The following is a 24,720-nucleotide window of genomic DNA, read 5'->3' on the forward strand; positions in this document are numbered from 1 at the left end:
CCGGTTTCTAGCTGAGGGTCGTTTCCTGCCTCCACTAGTTTCGGGGACCGGTCTCCCCCTTTGGCCTGACCCCTCCACGCAGGTGGATTCGGGCGTGCGGTGGCGACTCGCCCGTCCGCACCCCTGGGATCCCTTCATTCCTCGTTCCTGGAGCCTTCTCCGCTCCTCTTCCTTCCTTCTCCCTCTTCCAGGCCTGGGCCTCTGTTACTAGGCCCGCCTCCGGAGCAGAGCTCATGCAGAGCCCCTGCTCCCTGCCACTTCTGCTCAGACTTCTCTGCACTGAACTAAGATGGTGCCCACCTTTTATACTCCCTTCTCAATGCACCCAGGAACTGCTTCCTCCCTGCTCCTGCACTACAGGGTTCCCCTTCCTCAGTGTTCCCTCCCCCCACTTCAGCCAGGGACAGGGACTGTCGTGCCCATCTCAGAGGCATATTGGTCGCCCTGCCCCACGGCAATGTGGTGTAATGCATGCAGGTGTCGGTTCCTGATCCACACTCCATCCTTACCTGAGTGTGAGATATCACACCTCTGGGTGAGGTGCAATACCTCTGTAGCAACCGAGCCCTCAGGGTGCTACAGTTCCATTTATCTTCAGCCTAGGTGACGTATTGTGATACAGGGCCGTGATTTTGGCTATAAAAGGGTCCCCTAGACCCCTACCCCAAGCTTTTTAAGAGAATCATATATGGCGTGCCAGGAGACTCTATGGAATGCTTTCTCGGCATCCAACGAGAGTATCTAATTACAAATTTTTAACTGCATCTAGCCCAGGAAATACTTTGTGCCTAGTAGCAGTGTCTGCTAGTCAGCGGATTATCCCGGCTGTTAAGCAAGCTACACCACCTGTAGTTTGGACACTTAATTTTTTCAAAGGAAATGCTTCGGGACCACGGGATACTCAGTGAAGAGCATCAGGAGGCACCCCAAGGCATAGGGGCTGGGACTGGCAGTAGGATGCCTTGCGGTGGACAGCCGAGCTCGATCCTTATAAAAGCTTTTTAACTGCAGCAGCTTTAGTGGACGCTACTGGAGCTGGAATTACGCGGCTGCTGGCATGAGACTTGCCCTCCAATAGATCCTTGTAAATGGATTTAAAGTGTATTCATTCAAATTAGAGAGACAATTTAAATTAAAAAGCTTAGAGCTGCCTCCACCACAGGGGGGCTCGCTCGACCCACCAGCGGACAGGCACCAGTATTGGGAGAGGGGGGCTGGCCGTCAGGGTTCACCGCGGCTCTGGCACAAACCCGGCGACACGGAGGTGGCACGGGCAGGAGCGGACTGAAAGTGTCGGCTTCTCACTTTTTGGATTTTAGAAGGGCATGACATGCCTATATCTCTGTCTCCCCCTCCTTTTACTCTTCCACCTCTTTTCTTTTCGCATGACTATATGTACTTGTCACTTTTCCATGTGTTAGTTGTGTCTTCTGAGCAGTTTGTCAGCTTTTGGACACCTTTGAAGGTGTTTTCTATGTGTTTCTATGTGTTTTTGTTTGCCTGCCATTGGTTTTAACGGTGTTCGAAGTTGTTCGACGAACAGTTCGACGAACAGTTCGACGAACAGTTCGGCGAACACACGGGTGTTCGACGAACCGAACCGAACTCGAACACTACGGTGGTGGCTCAACACTACTGACCACAACTCCTCAGCTGTGTGACTCACATTTCCCAGACATTTCAAAGTAAACACTGATGCCTTGAGCCCTGCTGCCAGCATAGTAAGGAGGTGTGCAGGATTCCTTCTGCGCAGTTAGAAAGCAGGTGGCATTACCAGACAGGCTTTGGGTGCAGGTGGAGGACCGAGAGGAGGTTGAGGAGGCAGAAGCAGTGGAGGAACTTCGAGATAAAGAGGATTGACGCACAACTCGTGGGGACGGTAAGACTTGGACAGCCGCCCCTTGTCCTGCTGTCACCATAGTTACCCAGTGCCCAGTCAGCGACATGTAACACCCCTGTCCATGCCTACTTGTCCAAGTGTCTGTGGTGAAATGCACCCTGTCACACACACAGTTTCTCAAAGAAGCGGTGATGTTGTGTGCGACATGCTGGTGGAGCGCAGGCACACTTTTCTTTGAGAAGTAGTGCCGACTGGGCATCTGGTACTGGGGCACTGCGACGGACATAAGGTCTCAAAAATCCACTGTGTCCTCCAGGCGGAAAGGCAGCATTTCTGTAGCCAAGAGCTTGCAGATGGTGAAATTCAACCTCTTAGCTTTCTCATGGCTAGGAGGAAATGGTCTTTTACTTTTCCACATCTGAGGGACCGAGGGCAGGCTGTTGTGCTTAGACGGGATTGAGTAGGGTGTCCCCGGCAAACTGCTGGTCTGTGAGGAAGATGCAGGTGGACATGTTAGGTTGCCTTGATCCAAAGGTGGTGCTCTCGATGTCAGAGAGCGCTCAACACCAGCAGGTGTTTCCACTTCCCAATGAACTGACGACCTGCCAATCACACTGGCTGTTGCAGGAAAAGAGGTGGCAGGTCTGCGTCCAAAAACTTGTGTGACTGCTGTCCCCCCAGTCACAGAGGATGAAGAGGCCGCGGATGCACAAGATGGGGCAGACGGTGGTTGGCCCAGCCTGCTAGGCCGCATTGTAGCACAGTGAGCTTCCTACTGCAACTTATGCTTCATATCCATGTGACGGTACATGCATGAAGTACTCAAACTATGGATTTTTTGGCCTCTACTTAGCTTTTGGTGACAAATATTACAGATAACACGAGTTGGGTCATCCTTATCATTCTGAATAAATGCCCAGGCTATGCAAGGCTTAGAGCCCATGCGACCTGAAGAGCCACTATGACTTGTGGTCAGAGGCAGAGTTGTGGTTGAGGATGCAGTTGTTGACGTGCTTCCAGTGCTCCGTCTCTGTCCAGGAAGGCGCAACCTAACCTCGTCGTCAATAGCATCTGTGACGCCCCGCTGTGCTTGGTATCACAGATCCTAGAAGAGTGTATTGATGGAATCCTCCACAAGAGGCCCCCATAAACATTCACACATCTCCACCTTCCACCTCAGACCAGCAGAGGGAGCCCGTTAGGGATATAAATAGGGAAGGTGGAGCTAGGCAGTTCAGTTCCTCTGAAGAGTTCCTGCAGTAGAGAAGCCTAAGAGAGGTCAGTCTGCAGTGGAGCTCAGTCTAGTCTAGAGAACTCAGTTAATAGTTCAACAGTGGAGCACGAGGCTCCTGCTAGCTAGATTCAGTAAGGCATAACCGGAATCCCTGGAGAACTACAAGTCCCAGGATCGCTAAGGTGCTGATACGTAACAGAGCCAGGAGACGCTTAGGCCCCGCATAGTGGGAGCGTGAACTCCAAGAGAAGGCCCTACCACAAGGTCAGCCAGCGCAGGACAGAGACAAAGTTAGGCCTAGCTCCAGGCAGGTCATAAACTTACTACGCAGAGGCAAGAAACAGGAGGCCCTACACCCGCTCATTGGGGAGGATCCTGATATTTACCCTTCACCCTACAGTGCTCCGGGATGTGCCTGAATTTCCTCCAGTAAAAGGTACTGAAGTGACTACCGTGTCCATTCCCGTTCTTGCTCTGACCCAGCTGGGTCTCGCCTGTCCTGCATTCCCCCTGCATATGCTGCCCTGAGACCTAGCTCCACCTGTGAGGAGCTATACCATCGAGCTGCCTTATCACGGGTCTCAGTGGACTGCTGCAGCGCTGGTGCTTCTCACCAGATACCACAGGTGGCGTCACGAACTCTTATAAAATTAACAATTATCCACTCTTTTAAAGAGTGATCCCAGGGTACGGGCCAGGGAGCCGACCACCGCGACATCCCCAAGGCCAGGCAAAGGCCCGGGTGCCGAGTCATCCCCATCCCCTGGGCTAGTCACATCCTCCTCCATCTCCTCCGTTGACCTCATCGACTGGCTGACTGTGGGTTGACAGTAAGTGGGATCTCCAACCTCGTCATCATCACCCTGTGTGTTATCACACCCGTCGTCCTCAAAGCCAACCTCTTCCTGCCCTGACCGAAAAGTCAAGTTGTCGCTCCAATCAGGTATTTGAGTCTCATCATCGTCTTCATCATTGTCTCCACCAACAGGAGTGACAGTTTGGGAACGAGGGTCTACATTATGCTCAGAACCTTCTTCATCTGGTCCTGGATCCAACTTATAAAGATTCTGGGCATCAGTGCAGATCATTTCCTCGTCTGGATTAACAGATGCTCTGGAGCAGACCTCCGTTTCCCAGGCTATAGTATGAGTAAACAGCTCTGCAGACTCAACCATCTGTGTTACCCCATACTCAGACGGGCAGCTGGAGACTTGGGAGCTGTGAGGAAGCAAGTGTGATTGGGGTGACACCTCTGAGGACTGGAGTATTTGTGATGATGAAATTGAGGTGGAGGAGAGCCCACTTGAAGGAGCACTTGTTATCCGCTGAAGCACCTGCTGGTTTTGTGCCTCATCTGGAATTTGTAGCGATGGGCGTGTCCGTAAGAAAGGGATCGTATCACATTGTCAACGAAAAGAAGTCGACATCTTAGTTTGGCTGGAAGATGGTCTTTCTTCTGCAGATGTTACCCCCCCCCCCCACACCGCGGGGGGGCTCGACCCACCAGCGGACAGGCACCAGTATTGGGAGAGGGGGGCTGGCCGTCAGGGTCCACCGCGGCTCTGGCACAAACCCGGCGACACGGAGGTGGCACGGCAGGAACGAACTGGCCGTGTCGGCTTCTCACTTTTTGGATTTTAGAAGGGCATGACATGCCTATATCTGTGTCTCCCCCTCCTTTTACTCCTCCACCTCTTTTCTTTTCGCATGACTATATGTGCTTGTCACTTTTCCATGTGTTAGTTATGTCTTCTGACCAGTTTGTCAGCTTTTGGACACCTTTGAAGGTGTTTTCTATGTGTTTCTATGTGTTTTTGCTTGCCTGCCATTGGTTTTAACAGTGTTCGAAGGTGTTCGACGAACAGTTCGATGAACAGTTCGGCGAACACACGGGTGTTCGACGAACCGAAGCGAACACTACGGTGGTGGCTCAACACTATTCCTGAGGTGGAGAGGTCTACAAAAATAGGGCAGTACCAGAAGGACAATGCTGCAGAACTGTTAAAAAAATTCCCATCTGAACACGCTAGCGGCAGAGGTCACAGTTCATTGTTGCCCAACCAAGGCGTACATGCGAGAGAGACGTAACTCCAATCCAGCAGAGGCAGGGGAACACTGTCAACGTTCTGGGACAGTTTTCTCAGACCCTCCCTTCGGACAGACCCTGAGGTGCGGGGTACTCTCACAAGCAGTGGAAAGTTTCAAAAGATGGTGAGGGAGTACCCTGCCGACTGTACCAGCGTCCTCCGTGATTCCTCTGTGCCTTTTAATTATTGGGTATCCAAGCTGGACACTTGGAATGCACTCGCTCTGTACGCCTTGGAGGTCCTGGCCTGCCCTGCCGCTAGTATGTTATCAGAGCGTGTTTTTAGTGCCCCTGGGAGAATTATAACTGATAAGCGCACTCGCCTGTCAACTGACAATGCTGACAAGCTGACCCTTATCAAAATGAACAAGGGCTGGATTGGGCCAGACTTCTCATCACCACTAAATGACAGCAGAGTAACATAAAGTCAAATCCACTGTGTTATTTCGGGAGGTGTATTCACATGCAATGCTTCACACCCACACATGGGTATACGCTTCCTCATTTCGGCTGTTTTATGTTCTTCTCCTTATCCTCAGCCTCCACCACCACTATACCACCAGGGTGACCGTGGTCCGTGTTGCCATTATTGAAAGTTCCTCCATCCTGATTTTTGTCAGCTTTTGCTTGGAAGGCATAAGCAAAGACTGTGGGAGACCCACTCCCCAATAATGGGAATAATATTTTTAAGATGCTGTACTGTATGGCTCTTCCAAGGGGCATTAAGAGCGTCTTGTTATACCACTCTGACCTCCACGTCTCTTGTAAGGGGCATTAAAAGCGTCTTGTTATACCACTCTGACCTCCACATCTCTTCTAAGGGGCATTAAAAGCGTCTTGTTATACCACTCTGACCTCCACATCTGTGCTGAGGGGCATTAAAAGCGTCTTGTTATACCACTCTGACCTCCACGTCTCTTGTAAGGGGCATTAAAAGCGTCTTGTTATACCACTCTGACCTCCGCGTCTCTTCTGAGGGGCATTAAAAGCGTCTTGTTATACCACTCTGACCTCCACGTCTCTTCTGAGGGGCATTAAAAGCGTCTTTTTATACCACTCTGACCTCCACATCTCTTCTGCGGGGCATTAAAAGTGTCTTGTTATACCACTCTGACCTCCACGTCTCTTCTGAGGGGCATTAAAAGTATCTTGTTATACCACTCTGACCTCCACGTCTCTTCTGAGGGGCATTAAAAGCGTCTTGTTATACCACTCTGATCTCCACGTCTCTTGTAAGGGGCATTAAAACCATCTTGTTATACCACTCTGACCTCCACGTCTCTTGTAAGGGGCATTAAAAGCGTCTTGTTATAACACTCTGACCTCCACGTCTCTTCTGAGGGGCATTAAAAGCGTCTTGTTATACCACTCTGACCTCCACATCTCTTCTGAGGGGCATTAAAAGCATCTTGTTATACCACTCTGACCTCCATGTCTCTTCTGAGGGGCATTAAAAGCGTCTTGTTATACCACTCTAACCTCCACGTGTCTTCTGAGGGGCATTAAAAGCGTCTTGTTATATCACTCTCACCTCCACGTCTCTTGTAAGGGGCATTAAAAGCGTCTTGTTATACCACTCTGACCTCCACGTCTCTTCTGAGGGGCATTAAAAGTGTCTTGTTATACCACTCTGACCTCCACGTCTCTTGTAAGGGGCATTAAAAGCATCTTGTTATACCACTCTGACCTCCATGTCTCTTCTGAGGGGCATTAAAAGCATCTTGTTATACCACTCTGACCTCCACGTCTCTTGTGAAGGGCATTAAAAGAGTCTTGTTATACCACTCTGACCTCCACGTCTCTTCTGAGGGGCATTAAAAGCATCTTGTTATACCACTCTGACCTCCACGTCTCTTGTAAGGGGCATTAAAACCGTCTTGTTATACCACTCTGACCTCCACGTCTCTTCTGAGGGGCATTAAAAGCGTCTTGTTAAGCTACTGGGACCTCTACGACTCTTCGAACGGGCATTGCATTTCCTCATAATTTTTGGAAACTTTTGCTTGGAAGGCATAAGCAAATACTATGGGAGACCCACTCCCCAATAATGGGACTAATGTTTGTAATATGCTGTACTGCATGGCTCTTGTAAGAGGCATTGCAAGTTGCTCCGTCCTAATTTTTGGAAGCTTTTGCTTGGAAGGCATAAGCAAATACTATGGGAGACCCACTCCCCAATAATGGGACTTATGTTTGTAATATGCTGTACTGCATGGCTCTTGTAAGGGGCATTGCAAATTGCTCCGTCCTAATTTTTGGAAGCTTTTGCTTGGAAGGCATAAGCAAATACTATGGGAGACCCACTCCCCAATAATGGGACTTAGGTTTGTAATATGCTGTACTGCATGGCTCTTGTAAGGGGCAGTGCAAGTTGCTCCTTCCTAATTTTTGGAAGCTTTTGCTTGGAAGGCATAAGCAAATACTATGGGAGACCCACTCCCCAATAATGGGACTAATGTTTGTAATATGCTGTACTGCATGGCTCTTGTAAGAGGCATTGCAAGTTGCTCCATCCTAATTTTTTTAAGCTTTTGCTTGGAAGGCATAAGCAAATTCTATGTGAGACCCACTCCCCAATAATGGGACTTATGTTTGTAATATGCTGTACTGCATGGCTCTTGTAAGGGGCATTGCAAGTTGCTCCATCCTAATTTTTGGAAGCTTTTGCTTGGAAGGCATAAGCAAATACTATGGGAGACCCACTCCACAATAATGGGAATAATGTTTTTAAGATGCTGTACTGTATGGCTCTTGTAAGGGGCATTAAAACCGTCTTGTTAAGCTACTGTGACCTCCACGTCTCTTCCAAGGGGCATTAAAACCGTCTTGAGTATGGATAAATGGGCCACCGACGCAGCCATGACATGGTGGCCGGCGTCTGCCTCCACATGCCTAAAAGGCCCAATTTCAAGTGCAAGCAAGCTAGCAGCATGGTATTGCAGCCTGGGGGTGGGTGGGTGGCAGGTTGCACACTTACGCTTGCATTCCAAGAAAACAAAGCAGATGCTAACTTCTATCATCATCATCATGCTCCTCACCTTGGCACTCTCAACTCCCCTGATGGAGAAGCTAGGGCCCACCAGAAGAGTCGGGTTCTCTGGTGGGCTCGTCCAATGCTGCACTAAAGTAGGCCGGGCTAAGAAAAGTATGTGGGGATGTTCTGCGGAGAAATCGGGGCAGCTGAGGACCGTTTATGGACACCTGGCCGCGGGGCGGCTGGGGACCGAGCGTAGACACCCGGCCGCTGGGCGGCTGGGGACTGAGTATGGATACTCGCTGCCGAAGCAGCCATGAGGTAGTGGCCAGCTTCGGCCTCCTCAAAACTAAAAGGCCCCATTTCAAGTGCAAGCTAGCAGTATGGTATTGCAGCCTGGGGGTGGGTGGGTGGTTGGCTGCATATTTGCGCTTGCATTGCAAGGAATGGGGGAGGTACAATTGAACACTGCCCTGGGACAAGGACTTGCACGGGGATAGTTAAAAGTCTGCATCTTCTGATGCGGCAAGGATCACTTCTGATGGGCACACTTTTAGGCAGTGACCTGGGAGTCAGAGATGCTTCCAGGGGTCTTCCCCATGCTGTCCCCATGTCTTTTCAGCACTGTATGCATGTGTCACACAGCACATGGCCAGATAAGGTTGTAAAATGTTAAAATAACATTTCTCGGTGAATGCATTTGTCACAGTTGAAAGCAATACAAAAGTGCAAAAACGCATAAAAAATGCTACTTGTGAACATAGCCCAAGGTGTGGAGGAGTATTTTTGTTTTTGGTTATTTATTTTACCTTATACACAAGTCTTTACCTTGGAAAAGAAATTCCTTAACATTTTTCACAGGAAAAAAGTTTCACTTTCGTTTTTGAACGTTTTATTATGAGCCTGTAAATGTGGCTTAATACCTCTGAACACGTTGTTGACAACAGTGACCTGGGGGTCAGAAATGCTTCCTGGGGCGATCCCCATGCTGTCCCCATGTCATTTGAGCACTGTCACTGTCATTTGGGCACTTTTTAGGCTTTCTACAGACTGCTGGGGGTGCCGCCGCAAAAATGCTCGGGTCTCCCATAGACTAACATTGGGCTTGTTGCTCGGGTCGAGCACCCGAGTATCACGGCGAGCTGGGGCCGAGCTTTGAGCACCCGAGCATTTTAGTGCTCGCTCAACACTAGAGATAACCAACTGCCTGTAGACTCACCAGCTCATTCCTGAACATGTTAGCAGGGCCAAGTCAAGAGTGCATGAATATGCTGGATTATGATTATTTTCCAATTTTTACAGGTAGGAAGATTCTAAGCGCACGCAGTCCATGCATCTGTAATTTCTGTAAATGCCAGGTCACTACTTCTGGATGAATAATCTAGCTGTATTTATAGCTGGCTGCATAAAAATATCCCTCTCTTGCAAGGTTTATCCCGTTTAACACGCAGTGAATGAAGACTACTGAAGACCTTAATTCAGTTTGACGTTGTGTTTTTTTAAGATAAGCCTGAGAGGTTTCTCTTCTAGTACATAAATATCTCACCCTGCGGCCGTTGCATCCCGTCCACCACTCTCTGATAGTCACTACACACTTGGTCATTGGATATCTCGAGGAGGAAGAAATAAGGTCAATTTCACAGCTATGAAAAGGAAAGAACGGTTGAAGCTGGATATATTCCCCGATTTCCTGATGTATTGGCTGTAGCCTTCTTGCCGTTAGTAGTATTCCTTTATATCTATTTTTTCTACTATTCTTTTTTTTGTTTTAACTCAGACTCAGCCTATTGAGCCTATCTGTTCTGTGGGAAATGTCCAGCCAATAAGGTCACAATATGACCAGAGAAGATGAGATTGTGCAATGTGATTGTACCAGACCCTACCATTGACCTTAACCTGTGTGCTAACCCTACCATTGACCCTAACCTGTGTGCTGACCCTACCTTTGACCCTAACCTGTGTGCTAACCCTACCATTGACCCTAACCTGTGTGCTTACCCTACCATTGACCCTAACCTGTGTGCTAACCCTACCATTGACCCTAACCTGTGTGCTAACCCTACCATTGACCCTAACCTGTGTGCTAACCCTACCATTGATCCTAACCTGTGTGCTTACCCTACCATTGACCCTAACCTGTGTGCTAATCATACCATTGACCCTAACCTGTGTGCTGACCTTACCTTTGACCCTAACCTGTGTGCTAACCCTACCATTGACCCTAACCTGTGTGCTGACCCTATCATTGACCCTAAACTGTGTGCTGACCATACCATTGACCCTAACCTGTGTGCTAACCCTACCATTGACCCTAACCTGTGTGCTGACCCTACCATTGACCCTAACCTGTGTGCTAACCCTACCATTGACCCCAACCTGTGTGCTGACCCTACCTTTGACCCTAACCTGTGTGCTGACCCTGCAATTGAGCCTAACCTGTGTGCTGACCCTACCACTGACCTTAACCTGTGTTCTGACCCTACCATTGACCCTCACCTGTGTGCTGACCCTACCATTGACCCTAACCTTTGTGCTAACCCTACCATTGACCCTAACCTGTGTGCTGACCCTACTTTTGACCCTAACCTGTGTGCTGACCCTACAATTGAGCCTAACCTGTGTGCTGACCCTACTACTGACCCTAACCTGTGTGCTGACCCTACCTTTGACCCTAACCTGTGTGCTAACCCTACCATTGACCCTAACCTGTGTGCTTACCCTACCATTGACCCTAACCTGTGTGCTAACCCTACCATTGACCCTAACCTGTGTGCTAACCCTACCATTGACCCTAACCTGTGTGCTAACCCTACCATTGATCCTAACCTGTGTGCTTACCCTACCATTGACCCTAACCTGTGTGCTAATCATACCATTGACCCTAACCTGTGTGCTGACCTTACCTTTGACCATAACCTGTGTGCTAACCCTACCATTGACCCTAACCTGTGTGCTGACCCTATCATTGACCCTAACCTGTGTGCTGACCATACCATTGACCCTAACCTGTGTGCTAACCCTACCATTGACCCTAACCTGTGTGCTGACCCTACCATTGACCCTAACCTGTGTGCTAACCCTACCATTGACCCCAACCTGTGTGCTGACCCTACCTTTGACCCTAACCTGTGTGCTGACCCTGCAATTGAGCCTAACCTGTGTGCTGACCCTACCACTGACCTTAACCTGTGTGCTGACCCTACCATTGACCCTCACCTGTGTGCTGACCCTACAATTGACCCTAACCTGTGTGCTGACCATACCACTGACCCTAATCTGTGTGCTGACCCTACCATTGACCCTCACATGTGTGCAGACACTACTATTGACCCTCACCTGTGTGCCGACCCTACGATTGGCCATAACCTGTGTGCTGACCCTACCATTGACTCTAACCTGTGTGCTGACCCTACGGTTTGCCATAACCTGTGTGCTGACCCTACGATTGGCCATAACCTTTGTGCTGACCCTACCATTGACCCTAACCTGTGTGCTGACCCCACCATTCACCCTAACCTGTGTGTTAACCCTACCATTGACCCTAACCTGTGTACTTTTACAAAAGAGGTTGTAGAAGATTGGAAGAGATATCTCTTTTCATATTTGCTCCTACTTTTGTGTATTGGCTTGGGTTTTTTTCAGTATTGAAGTGGCTTCTAGCTCTGCAGCCATAATAACTCCACCCCAGCGGAGCAGCCGGGTGTCAAGTATTCAAAAAAGCCAACATGGTTACTCATTGCTTTATTGTCTTTGGCACAACTGTGCTTTAAATGAATCACATCTATAATAACTAGGACTTAACCAGTGTTTGTAAGTCTATATGTGTTACTTATATCAAATATGTAAAGTCTGTTTTCTCTTATCTCTCAGGCTACTTGAGTCAAGTGGATTTACAGGAGAAGAAAGACATTCAGGAGCGGAAGGCCTTGCAGGATCTAGAAGCTGGGGTAGAAGACGCAGTATCTATTACACAGCTGCTTACAAAACTATCCAGAGTAGAGCAGAATCCGCTCTATTACTCCGGAGGGATACAGCTTCTTGTCCAAGCTGTAAAGGATTGTGAGTTTCCACAATACTGTGTCTTCCTATGCTTTGGATAGTCCTATCACGAGGCATCATTTACCACCTGTCAGCAGAATATGTTGGCTCTATAGAGATAAAAAATATTATTATTGATAGTAAAAGAGTGGGCACTTTTGCAAAAAAATGAATATAAGTAATTTTTATATTTTTAGCTTAGGTAGAGATCTTTGTACAGTACAGACCAAAAGTTTGGACACACCTTCTCGTTTAAAGATTTTTCTGTATTTTCATGACTATGACAATTGTACATTCACACTGAAGTCATCAAAACTATGAATTAACACATGTGGATTTATATACTTAACAAAAAAGTGTGAAACAACTAAAAATATGTCTTATTTTCTACGTTCTTCAAAGTAGCCACCTTTTGCTTTGATGACTGCTTTGCACACTCTTGGCATTCTCTTCATGAGCTTCAAGAGGTAGTCACCGGAAATGGGTTTCACTTCACAGGTGTGCCCTGTCAGGTTTAACAAGTGGGATTTCTTGCCTTATAAATGGGGTTGGGACCATCAGTTCTGTTGTGCAGAAGTCAGGTGAATACACAGCTGATAGTCCTACTGAATAGACTGTTAGAATTTGTGTTATGGCAAGAAAAAAGCAGCTAAGGAAAGAAAAACGAGTGGCCATCATTACTTTAATAAATGAAGGTCAGTCAGTCCAAAAAATTGGGAAAACTTTGAAAGTGTCCCCAAGTGCAGTTGCAAAAACCATCAAGTGCTACAAAGAAACTGGCTCACATGAGGACCGCCCCAGGAAAGGAAAACCAAGAGTCACCTCTGCTTCTGAGGATAAGTTTATCCAAGTCACCAGACTCAGAAATCGCAGGTTAACAGCAGCTCAGATTAGAGACCAGGTCAATGCCACACAGAGTTCTAGCAGCAGACACATACCTTTGTAGCAAAGGCGAGAGAGCTTGTAAGGGAATTCCTACATTATGTTTCAAAGATGGAGAGAGGCTGCCATCTGCTGGCCAGACACAGTCAAGCAGAGCCAAGATATGCAAGTGAAGTTGAAGGGAGAGCAGATTTAGACGCTTGACCCGATCAGGTGACTTCCAGGAAGGAGTTCCGGGAGATAAGAGGCCAGCGCGCCAAACCTGAGGGGTCTTTGGCGCCAAGCAGCAGAAAGGAGCAGACGTGTTCCCTGTGTGCTGAGAAGCCCCGCGTGACAGGCCTAAGCCAGAGGCCTGTGAGGTGCCACAGCCGGGCACCAGTAGAAGAGCTCCGGATCCCTCACAGATGTGACCCTAGTGCTGTGCCTGCTGAGGAGACTCGGAACCTGCGTGCGGTGCTGAGTGAGTTCGTGGAACCCGACGTCGCCCGCCGACAGACGAGGTCTGGACCCCCCTACCCAAGGCTTGAGAGACTGCCTCTAACGGCCAAGCAGAGAGGACTTGAGAGACAGCTGCCCCAGGAAAGTCACGCCAGCGAAAGCAGAGGAGCTGCATACGTGAACAGGGCCGTCACTTCTACTGTTCAAACACGGTACCGGGGACAATTGGGTTTAGGTACTCAGGTTGGGAGGGGAACGGTTGGAGCTAAAGAAGCTCAACGTGACCTAATTGAATTTATCCGGAAAAAGACTCACAGCCTAGCGGGAATAACCAGTGACCCCCGCTAGAGCCATATGCACAGTTAAGGAACTCACGTGGTGTCTCCCATGATCTAGGGCACCACATTACCTTGAGAGACTTCGCATTTTGCTAATACTTCAAATTACTGTTTATTACCCTTGTTGCAATCCCTTGTTCAGAGTACCTGTTAAATATATATATATAAACTGTTTATATTCAAATCTTACTGTTCTCGCCTTGTGTCTCTGTGCGTTGCATCCCGCCACCTGCATTACATTTGGCGTAGTTGGCAGGATACAACATTCAGACGCAGAGATGGCGGAGCAGCCTTTGACTGGGTCCGGCCGGAGCCATATACCTTTGGGGGCTATGCTCAGCCACCTACCCAAGTTTACGGGGGATGGTATGTCACTGTGGGACTGGGTAGAAAGACTGAGAAGTATGCTACATATGTATCCCCTCGATCCCCTAGCCCAGACGGAGCTGGCCCTCCTAACCCTTGATGGAGAGGCCCGGCAGACTGTGATGTACCACCTACCTGGGGACCGTGACACCGTGGACAAAGTGATAAAAATTCTAGAGGATATGCACGGTGACACTACAGATTTGAGACACTTGCGCTTACGGTTGTTTCAGCGGGTCCACGGGGAAAATGAGACAGTAAATCAGTATGTTAATGCATTACAGGAAGTGACGGCCCATATCACCAAGAAAACTCGAGATGGGAACCGAGGACTGCGACCATTGGATGAGGTGTTGGATGAGGTGTTGCGTGACCAACTGATTGCTGGCTTGAAAGACCCTTCCCTGAGGCAGATCCTGAAGGAGTGGCTGCGATTGAGCCCTGATCTGGGCTTCCTGGAGGTAGGGGTTGAAGCTAGAGTCCTGGAGAGAGAAGTTCCTGTTCTCAAAGCCACAGTTAGAAGTCATGAGGCAATTGCCCCTGAATTCACCAACAAAGAGCCTGATTGGGTACGGGAAATACGTCAGGAAATTCGAGACATTCGGGGTGAGTTGAATGCTATTAGAAAGACCCCTACTGCCCCATTGCCGACGGACCATACTGCCCAACGCGGACCGAGACCAGAGCGAGAAAGACGTTCCTACCCGGCCCCAGCATGGCATGTACCCGACCTATCGGTAGAACGAGGACCAGAGTGCTGGACCTGCGGAGGTAGGGGGCATATCTCCAAAGACTGTCCCAACCGAGAAACGAGGAGGAGGGGACAGCCGTTAAACTAAAATGCCCCACGGTTGTGGAGCATACCGTGGGGTCTCGAGCTTCAGAGAGTGGAAGAGGGAGCTCTGAAGACATTGTCTCCGAGAGGCCCATTATCTGGGCTGAATTCAATGGGCAGCGGATCCGCTGTTTAATGGACTCCGGGTCTCAAGTGACCACTATGTCTGAGACGTATTTCCAAAGTCACTTTCCTGAAGTCGCTCGTTCCTGCCGGGAACCCACTGTCAAACTGGTGGTGGCTAATCAACTACCTATCCCAGTAGCGGGAGTAGTATGGATGTCCGTTCGGGCATGTGGAAAGGACCTCGGTCGGAAAGGGATCGTACTGACCACAGGGCCCGGAGGCGATGGGCCCATTGTAACTCTGGGCATGAATGTGCTGAAAGAGTTCGGACAGTTCCTGGCTGAGGGCTGTAACAAAAACAACTGGACCCATGGCACTCGAGATCCAGCTAACATGAGAGTATTCCAGCATCTCGTGCGGGTCAGTCAGATTCAAAAATTGCCCGCTACCTCTCAGTACCTTGGTAAGGTATCGATACCACCTGAAGCCACAATGACACTGCCAGTGGGACAGACTGTAGTCACTCTACCGGTGCTGGCACATGTGTCCTTAGAGGGCGTGGACATTCAAATTGAACCAATAGAGGGAGAGGAAGCACCCTCTGGACTCCTGGTTGCTCGGACCCTGGCCACCGTGCGGCACGGTCGAGTACCCGTGCGTTGCATCAATTTAAGTGGCACAAGTTTACAGTTGTTGCCCCGACAAGAGGTGGCGCGAGTGTGTATAATGCCAGAAGCCCTTACTAGAGCTGACGCTATAGGGCTGGCACCTGTGGAAGGAAAGCCATGGACCCTGGAGGTGTCCCTCAATAGCCAAGAGAATGGAAGAGAACCGTTGGCTGGGCGCCACCTCTTGGAGGAAATGGAGGCTAATCTGACTGAGTTTTCTGCTGGACAAGTAAGGCAGATCAAACAACTTCTACAGAGATATCAGGGAGTGTTTGCACAGCATGAAGATGATTTCAGGTGCACTCGGGACATTCAGCACGAAATACCCACCGGAAATACTGCTCCCATCAGAGAGAGACATCGGCAGATCCCGCCTCAAATGTACCAGGAGGTGAAAGAGCTGTTGGCCCACATGTTGCGGAACGGTGTGATCCGTGAAAGTCAGAGTCCTTGGGCGGCTCCGATCTTGCTGGTCCGGAAGAAGGATGGTACCCTGAGAATCTGCGTAGACTATCGAAAGCTGAATGCCTGTACAGTAAGGGACTCCTATCCACTCCCCCGAATTGAAGAGTCTCTATCTGCACTAGGGAGCGCCAAATTCTTCTCTTCCCTCGACCTGGCCAGTGGCTATTGGCAGGTCCCAGTAGCTGAGAAGGATCGTCCGAAGACAGCTTTTGTCCTCCCTATGGGCCTGTTTGAGTTCAATCGGATGTCGTTCGGGCTAACAAATGCGCCAGGAACCTTCCAACGGCTGATGGAGAGATGCTTGGGGGACCTCAACTTTGAAGCCTCTTTAATATATCTGGACGATATAATTATCTATTCTGCTACGTTTGAAGATCATCTCCGCCGATTGGAACAAGTGTTAGAACGGCTTCAAAGACACGGCCTGAAAATTAAGCCTTGTAAGTGTCGTCTCTTCAAACGAGAAATTGAATATCTGGGGCACACTGTGTCCAGTGCAGGAGTGCACCCCACTGCGGAGAAAGTAGCTGCCGTGCAGAAGTGGCCCATGCCCGCCCATCTAAGGGAACTGAGGGCGTTCCTGGGGCTTGCTGGATACTACCGCAAATTCATTAAAGACTTCGCTAAGATTGCGATCCCGCTCAATGAATTGCTGAGAGGAACGGCTGGGGGAGCCAAGCGGCAGCCCATTCAGTGGGGCCCACGCCAAGAAGAGGCATTCCGAGCATTGAAAATGGCGCTAACGGATGCCCCAATTCTGGCCTACGCTGACTTTTCGCAGCCTTTTATGTTGTACACTGATGGAAGCTTGCATGGACTGGGAGCAGTGCTAGCTCAAGTACAAGGAGGAAAAGAGCGAGTGATCGCGTATGCCAGCAGATCACTCCGAGACACGGAGAAGAATCCGGACAACTACAGTTCGTTTAAGCTGGAGCTACTGGCACTGGTGTGGGCCATGACCGAGAAATTTGCTGAGTACCTGTCAGGGTCAGAAGTGCAAGTGCGGACAGATAGCAACCCTTTGGCCCACTTGGAGAACGCCAAACTGGGCGCGTTAGAACAGCGGTGGGTCGCAAGGATGTCCAAATACCAATATAAAATCGCCTATCGGTCCAAGGCCCTGAACACTCATGCAGATGCCCTGTCCCGGGTCACTCAGGCGGGGCCGAAGAGGGACAGAGATGAGGAGCTCGAAGGCGACGAGATCCCGGATTTCAGCCAGTTCGCCGCTGCTGTGGTCGACGCCCAGGAGACCAGAGAGGAGCCGAGGCCCACTCAAATTCTGGGCCGTTCAAGAGACAAATGGATACATCTACAGCAATCCGACCCAGAGTTAGCAAAGCTGAGAGAATGGGTCGCCCTTAGGCAAAGACCCGACCAGGAAGCCAGAGCCGCTTCACTTCCAACTACCCTACAAATCCTAGGCCAGTGGGAGAGACTCTTCCTGAAGGACGGCTTGCTATGCCAAAGATTCCAGCTGCCTCGAGAGTTTGATGTTACCTGGCAGGTGGTAATTCCAGGAGCGCTAGTAACGCAGCTAGCCCAAGAAGCTCATAGAAGAGGTGCTCACTTCGGTGTAGAAAAGACCTTTCTGTGGTTGCAACAGCTGGTGTATTGGCATCAACTGCGGCAAGAAGTCGAGGGGGTCTGCCGAACATGTCGTCAGTGTGAGTTGAACAAGCCCCCGGAGCAAAGAGCTCCCATTCAGACCATCCAAACTTCTGCCCCCTTGGAAGTCTTGATGATTGACTACCTGATGATAGGAACTTCATACAATGGTTATGGACACTGTTTAGTCATGACTGATCACTTCACCAAGTTCGCAGTAGTGACGCCTACTAAAGACCAGACAGCAGAAGCCACAGCTAAGGCCATCTGCCAGGATTTCATCCCGATTTATGGGTGCCCGAAGCGAATACATTCTGATCAGGGGGCCTGCTTCCAAGGACGAGTGATGGATGAGCTATACCGCATCTATGGGATCGACCGATCCCGAACAACGCCCTACCACCCTCAAGGGAACGGCGCATGCGAGCGCTTCAACCAAACCCTGTTGCAAATGTTGCGAACGCTGGAAGCGGACAAAAAGATGAAGTGGCCCGAATTTGTGTCCGAGCTGGGGTGGGTGTATAATAATCGAGTTCATGCGACTACCGGCTACACCCCTTACATGTTACTGTTTGGAAGAAGTGGGTGAGAAATTACTGAACAGGAGCTAGACTCAGAAGACTCCGGCCCGGGCAGTAGCCCAAGTACATGGATTCGAGAACACCAGCGTCGGCTCCATACAGTGAGAAGACTGGTTGCTCAGAAGTTTCAGGAAGTAGAGCATGCAGATCGTCCCCTGATCGCAGGCGGGTCACTTCAGCCAGGAGACCGAGTACTGGTAAGGGCCAAACGATTTGGGAGTAATCTGGACCATCGTTGGGAGACGATACCATATCGGGTGGTGAAGAAGGTTCACCCAGATAACCCCGTCTACGAGGTTAGGCTCGAAGGGGATGACGCCGCGACACCCAGGGGTTGCACCACAATATGCTGCGACCTTGCTCCTCTGAAGCAGAAGTCTGTAACGAAGTTGGGCCTTCAAACGTATTGGCTGAAGTGACACATGCTGAAGTGCCACATGCAGGAACCTTGGGGGATGAAGAAGGATGGGCCACAATGCAGTTGGGCCCATCAGAACCGTTGAGGCCAACCCCGAGTGGAACCCAGAATGAGTCGAGAAATGACTTGCAATCCCCAGTAGTTGATTCATCGGATCTCCCGGAGTCACCTCCGCAAGAGGAGCCCCGCAGAACTGAGCGGGCTAATGCCGGAATTCCTCCTAACCGGTATGCTCAAGAAGAGTTTATCTGGTCTCAAATCCAACAGAAAACGCAGGAGTGTGCCCAACTTCTGTCTGAACTTGCACTGCCTGAAAAGAGGCATCAATTCTGCGAGAAGTCCACTCGCCTGAGGACTGGCGAGCAAAAAGGAGGGAGGAATGTAGCAAAGGTGAGAGAGCTTGTAAGGGAATTCCTGCATGATGTTTCAAAGATGGAGAGAGGCTGCCATCTGCTGGCCAGACACAGTCAAGCGGAACCAAGATATGCAAGGGAAGTTGAAGGGAGAGCAGATTTAGACGCTGGACCCGATCAGGTGACTTCCAGGAAGGAGTTCCGGGAGATAAGAGGCCAGCGCGCCAAACCTGAGGGGTCTTTGGCGCCAAGCAGCAGAAAGGAGCAGACGTGTTCCCTGCGTGCTGAGAAGCCCCGCGTGACAGGCCTAAGCCAGAGGCCTGTGAGGTGCCACAGCCGGGCACCAGTAGAAGAGCTCCGGATCCCTCACAGATGTGACCCGAGTGCTGTGCCTGCTGAGGAGACTCGGAACCTGCTTGCGGTGCTGAGTGAGTTCGCGGAACCTGACGTCGCCCGCCGACAGACGAGGTTTGGACCCCCCTACCCAAGGCTTGAGAGACTGCCTCTAACGGCCAAGCAGAGAGGACTTAAGAGACAGCTACCCCAGGAAAGTCACGCCTGCGAAAGCAGAGGAGCTGCATACGTGAACAGGGCCGTCACTTCTACTGTTCACTCACGGTACCGGGGACAATTGGGTTTAGGTACTCAGGTTGGGAGGGGAACGGTTGGGGCTAAAGAAGCTCAACGTGACCTAATTGAATTTATCCGGAAAAAGACTCACAGCCTAGCGGGAATAACCGGTGACCCCCGCTAAAGCCATATGCACAGTTAAGGAACTCACGTGGTGTCTCCCATGATCTAGGGCACCACATTACCTTGAGAGACTTCGCATTTTGCTAATACATCAAATTACTGTTTATTACTCTTGTTGCAATCCCTTGTTCAGCGTACCTGTAAATATATATATATAAACTGTTTATATTCAACTCTTACTGTTTTCACCTTGTGTCTCTGTGCGTTGCATCCCGGGACCTGCATTACACCTTCAACAACTGTTAAGAGGAGACTTTGTGCAGCAGGCCTTCAAGGCAAAATAGCTGCTAGGAAACCACTGCTAAAGACAGGCAACAAGCAGAAGAGATTTGTTTGGGCTAAAGAATACAATGAATGGACATTAGACCAGTGGAAATCTGTGCTTTGGTCTGATGAGTCCAAATTTGAGATCTTTGGTTCCAACCACCGTGTCTTTGTGCGACGCAGCAAAGGTGAACGGATGGACTCTACATGCCTGGTTCCCACCGTGATACATGGAGGAGGAGGTGTGATGGTGTGGGGGTGCTTTGCTGGTGACACTGTTGGGGATTTATTCAAAATTGAAGGCATACTGAACCAGCATGGTTACCACAGCATCTTGCAGCGGCATACTATTCCATCCGGTTTGCGTTTAGTTGGACCATCATTTATTTTTCAACAGGACAATGATCCCAAACACACCTCCAGGCTGTGTAAGGGCTATTTGACCAAGAAGGAGAGTGATGGGGTGCTACGCCAGATGACCTGGGCTCCACAGTCACCAGACCTGAACCCAATCGAGATGGTTTGGGGTGAGCTGGACCCCAGAGTGAAGGCAAAAGGGCCAACAAGTGTTAAGCATCTCTGGGAACTCCTTCAAGATTGTTGGAAGACCATTTCTGGTGACTACCTCTTGAAGTTCTTCAAGAGAATGCCAAGAGTGTGCAAAGCAGTCATAAAAGCAAAAGGTGGCTACTTTGAAGAACCTAGAATATAAGACATATTTTCAGTTGTTTCACACTTTTTTGTTAAGTATATAATTCCACATGTGTTAATTCATAGTTTTGATGCCTTCAATGTGAATGTACAATTTTCCTAGTCATGAAAATACAGAAAAATCTTTCAATGAGAAGGTGTGTCCAAACTTTTGGTATGTACTGTATATAATATGACATTTTTTTCAACTGGATAACCCTTTTAAAGGCTATGGACGCCTTTGACAGAAAAAATGAATTTTACAAATGTTAGTGATTACCTTTAGTTAGCAAAATTGCTCGAAGTTTCCATTTGTAATCTACACTAGAGATGAGCAAACCTGAACTTAAAAGTTGGAATAAAGTTCAGGTTGGGTGCCAGAAGCTGAACTTCCTCTGGTCCGCTCATCCCTAATCTTCACTCCTTCATTCATTTGAAATGCAGTTTTGCAGCCTGATCCAAGTTTCAGATTTTTCTCTTGTGGGAGTGTCTCTCCCAGTAATATGGGCTGGGTGTGAGGTCTGTCTGTATCCAGGATGTTGTTGTCTTCATTAGCTCACGTATTTGCACAGCTTTTACCCTTATCCATGAGCATTCCTCCTTATGCATAGCCTTTATTCTCTGCCCACCCAGAGACTGTAGATACTTTCTCCCCTTTCCACTCTTGAAATTTATTTACAACTCCTCTTCCCATTTCTACTGCTATCTCTAACACTGAGAGGAGGGAGGTGGAGAACAGAAAGAGCCATCTTCACTGAGCAGAATTTCTGACGCATTTGTAACATTCTTACAGAAGCACCGAGCTTGATAAAAGACTGACACTCTGCAGCAGCAAAATAGTAGAAAACTTTTAATAAAAACTATTTAGAAAGCTGCAATAAACAATACAATTCTCTATGAAGGTGTACATAGTCTTTGACATTAACCAGAGGTGTAAACAAAATCTATTAAGCCATGATAATGTCTGTGCTTACTTTGTTCTGTGATTGCAGAGGTTGATATTTTTTTCTGTTTGTTAATGCTAGGTACAGCGCAAACATTATTTAGAACAAATAATGGATTCAAAATTATAGGAGACAACTGTGTAATACAAAGGTAAGAATTACAGAAAGATTCATTAATGGTCTTTCATTTGGTAAGTTGTAGCCATGAGTGAAGTTGCCATTCACATCTACGCTAGTATTTTTATTTCTATGTTCCGTTCTAGAAATAATCGAAATAACCGCAGTGCCATATCCGTCCTACGGCAGCCACCAATAGTGACCAATGGACCTTACTGAATATAATAGGGATTGTTGGGTTTCCGTCATAGTATCCCTCAATTTGTCGAAAAATAATAGTGTGGTCAGTTCCTAATAGGAGGCTCCAGTGCAGATGTGAGCCTAGCCTTATTACCAGGTGTACCAGGGGTTATGGGGCCTCGTGAATTGGGGACTGAGCTCCAATCAGAATGGAGGAGCAGTAAGTGATATTTGTGATTGATGAAAAGTAGGAGAGTGTGGAAATGAATGTACAGATGTAGGAATCGCTAAACTAGCAAGCGAGGCTCGCCAATAGATACAGTGGTGGCCAAAAGTATTGGCACCCCTGCAATTCTGTCAGATAATACTCAGTTTCTTCCTGAAAATGATTGCAATCACAAATTCTTTGGTATTATTATCTTCATTTAATTTGCTTGCAAGGAAAAAACACAAAAGAGAATGAAGCAAAAATCAAATCATTGATCATTTCACACAAAACTCCAAAAATGTGCCAGACAAAAGTATTGGCACCCTCAGCCTAATACTTGGTTGCACAACATTTAGCCAAAATAACTGCGAACAACCGCTTCCGGTAACCATCAATGAGTTTCTTACAATGCTCTGCTGGAATTGTAGACCATTCTTCTTTGGCAAACTGCTCCAGGTCCCTGATATTTAAAGGGTGCCTTCTCCAAACTGCCATTTTGAGATCTTTCCACAGGTGTTCTATGGGATTCAGGTCTGGACTCATAGCTGGCCACCTTAGAAGTCTCCAGTGCTTTCTCTCAAACCATTTTATAGTGCTTTTGGAAGTGTGTTTTGGGTCATTGTCCTGCTGGAAGACCCATGATCTCTGAGGGAGCTTTCTCACACTGGGTCCTACATTATGCTGCAAAATTTGTTGGTAGTCTTCAGACTTCATAATGCCATGCACACGGTCAAGCAGTCCAGTGCCAGAGGCAGCAAAGCAACCCCAAAACATCAGGGAACCTCCGACATGTTTGACTGTAGGGACCATGTTCTTTTCTTTGAATGCCTCTTTTTTTTCCTGTACACTCTATGTTGATGCTTTTTGCCAAAAAGCTCTACTTTTGTCTCATTTAAACAGAGAACATTCTTCCAAAACGTTTTAGGCTTTCTCAGGTAAGTTTTGGCAAACTCCAGCCTGGCTTTTTTATGTCTCGGGGTAAGAAGTGGGGTCTTCCTGGGTATCCTACCATACAGTCCCTTTTCATTCAGACGCCGACGGATAGTACGGGTTGACACTGTTGTACCCTCGGACTGCAGGGCAGCTTGAACTTGTTTGGATGTTAGTCGAGGTTCTTTATCCACCATCCGCACAATCTTGCGTTGAAATCTCTCGTCAATTTTTCTTTTCCGTCCACATCTAGGGAGGTTAGCCACAGTGCCATGGGCTTTAAACTTCTTGATGACACTGCGCATGGAAGACACAGGAACATTCAGGTCTTTGGAGATGGACTTGTAGCCTTGAGATTGCTCATGCTTCCTCACAATTTGGTTTCTCAAGTCCTCAGACAGTTCTTTGGTCTTCTTTCTTTTCTCCATGCTCAATGTGGTACACACAAGGACACAGGACAGAGGTTGAGTCAACTTTAATCCATGTTAACTGGCTGCAAGTGTGATTTAGTTATTGCCAACACCTGTTAGGTGCCACAGGTAAGTTACAGGTACTGTTAATTACACGAATTAGAGAAGCATAACATGATTTTTCAAACAGTGCCAATACTTTTGTCCACCCCCTTTTTTAGGTTTGGTGTTGAATTGTATCCAATTTGGCTTTAGGACAATTCTTATTGTGTTTTTTCATTGAAGACAAATTAAATGAAGATAATAATACCAAAGAATTTGTGATTGCAATCATTTTCAGGAAGAAACTGAGTATTATCTGACAGAATTGCAGGGGTGCCAATACTTTTGGCCACCACTGTACTCATTCACTATGTATGAGAGTAGCCAGGCTATGCAAATAGTGAAGGCACCACTTAGTGGTTAAAGGTGATGTTTGCTACATCTGTGTTTTCCAAGGGAGAGAAACTGGAGAGGAGGCAAAAAGCCAATAGGGTCTTATCTGGGGAACAGCGATAGAGGATACATCAACGCGTTTCGAAGTTACACACTTCTTCTTCAGGACAAACCACAAAGATATCTTTATGGTTTGTCCTGTCTTTGTGGTTTGTCCTGATGAAGAAGTTGTATACTTTGAAAAGCGTTGACTAATAAAACCACCTGCAATTGGATTGATATCTTTCATCCTTTCTTCTATGGCAGCACAGAATAACCCATTTGTTTCTGAAGTTTTCTATATCTGTATTTTGACACCTGTATCGGCGCCTGCTCTTCTTGTCTTCGCTTCTGTCAACGGGCGGCGGCGCGCTCTTGTTGCAGGTGACAGTTCTAGCTGTATGTCTTCTGGGACTTGTAGTTTCGTCCAGTCCAGGCTGAAAGATATAGAGTTAACTTCTATCAGTGTTTGCTGTCTGCTAAGTCATCTGGGTGGGGCTGAAAGCTATTTAAGTTCCTGAAATCCTGCTGTCCACTGCCAGTTATAATCTGCCTTGCTT

General features: G+C 48.3%; 2 protein-coding genes across 4 annotated transcripts in view; both read left to right on the top strand.

The window, feature by feature from the left end:
• Positions 1-24,720, top strand: part of TTC12 (tetratricopeptide repeat domain 12) — a 195,327-nt gene that overhangs the window by 78,901 nt on the left and 91,706 nt on the right. For all 3 annotated transcript variants that reach the window (XM_073656991.1, XM_073656990.1, XM_073656992.1), the window contains 2 exons: positions 12,005-12,193; positions 21,923-21,992. In XM_073656991.1, coding sequence (XP_073513092.1) covers positions 12,005-12,193; positions 21,923-21,992 — 259 coding nt within the window. The remainder of the gene's footprint in view (positions 1-12,004; positions 12,194-21,922; positions 21,993-24,720) is intronic.
• Positions 10,527-11,708, top strand: LOC141172887 (uncharacterized; the record flags this gene model as incomplete). The annotated part of the gene is made up of 1 exon (XM_073657510.1): positions 10,527-11,708. A coding segment is annotated over one exon (1,182 nt), but the record flags the coding sequence as incomplete, so codon positions are not given.

Source organism: Phyllobates terribilis, unplaced genomic scaffold (assembly GCF_046119375.1).
Source record: "Phyllobates terribilis strain yellow unplaced genomic scaffold, ASM4611937v1 Scaffold_12__6_contigs__length_324123572, whole genome shotgun sequence".
In the NCBI taxonomy this organism is placed as follows: domain Eukaryota; kingdom Metazoa; phylum Chordata; class Amphibia; order Anura; family Dendrobatidae; genus Phyllobates; species Phyllobates terribilis.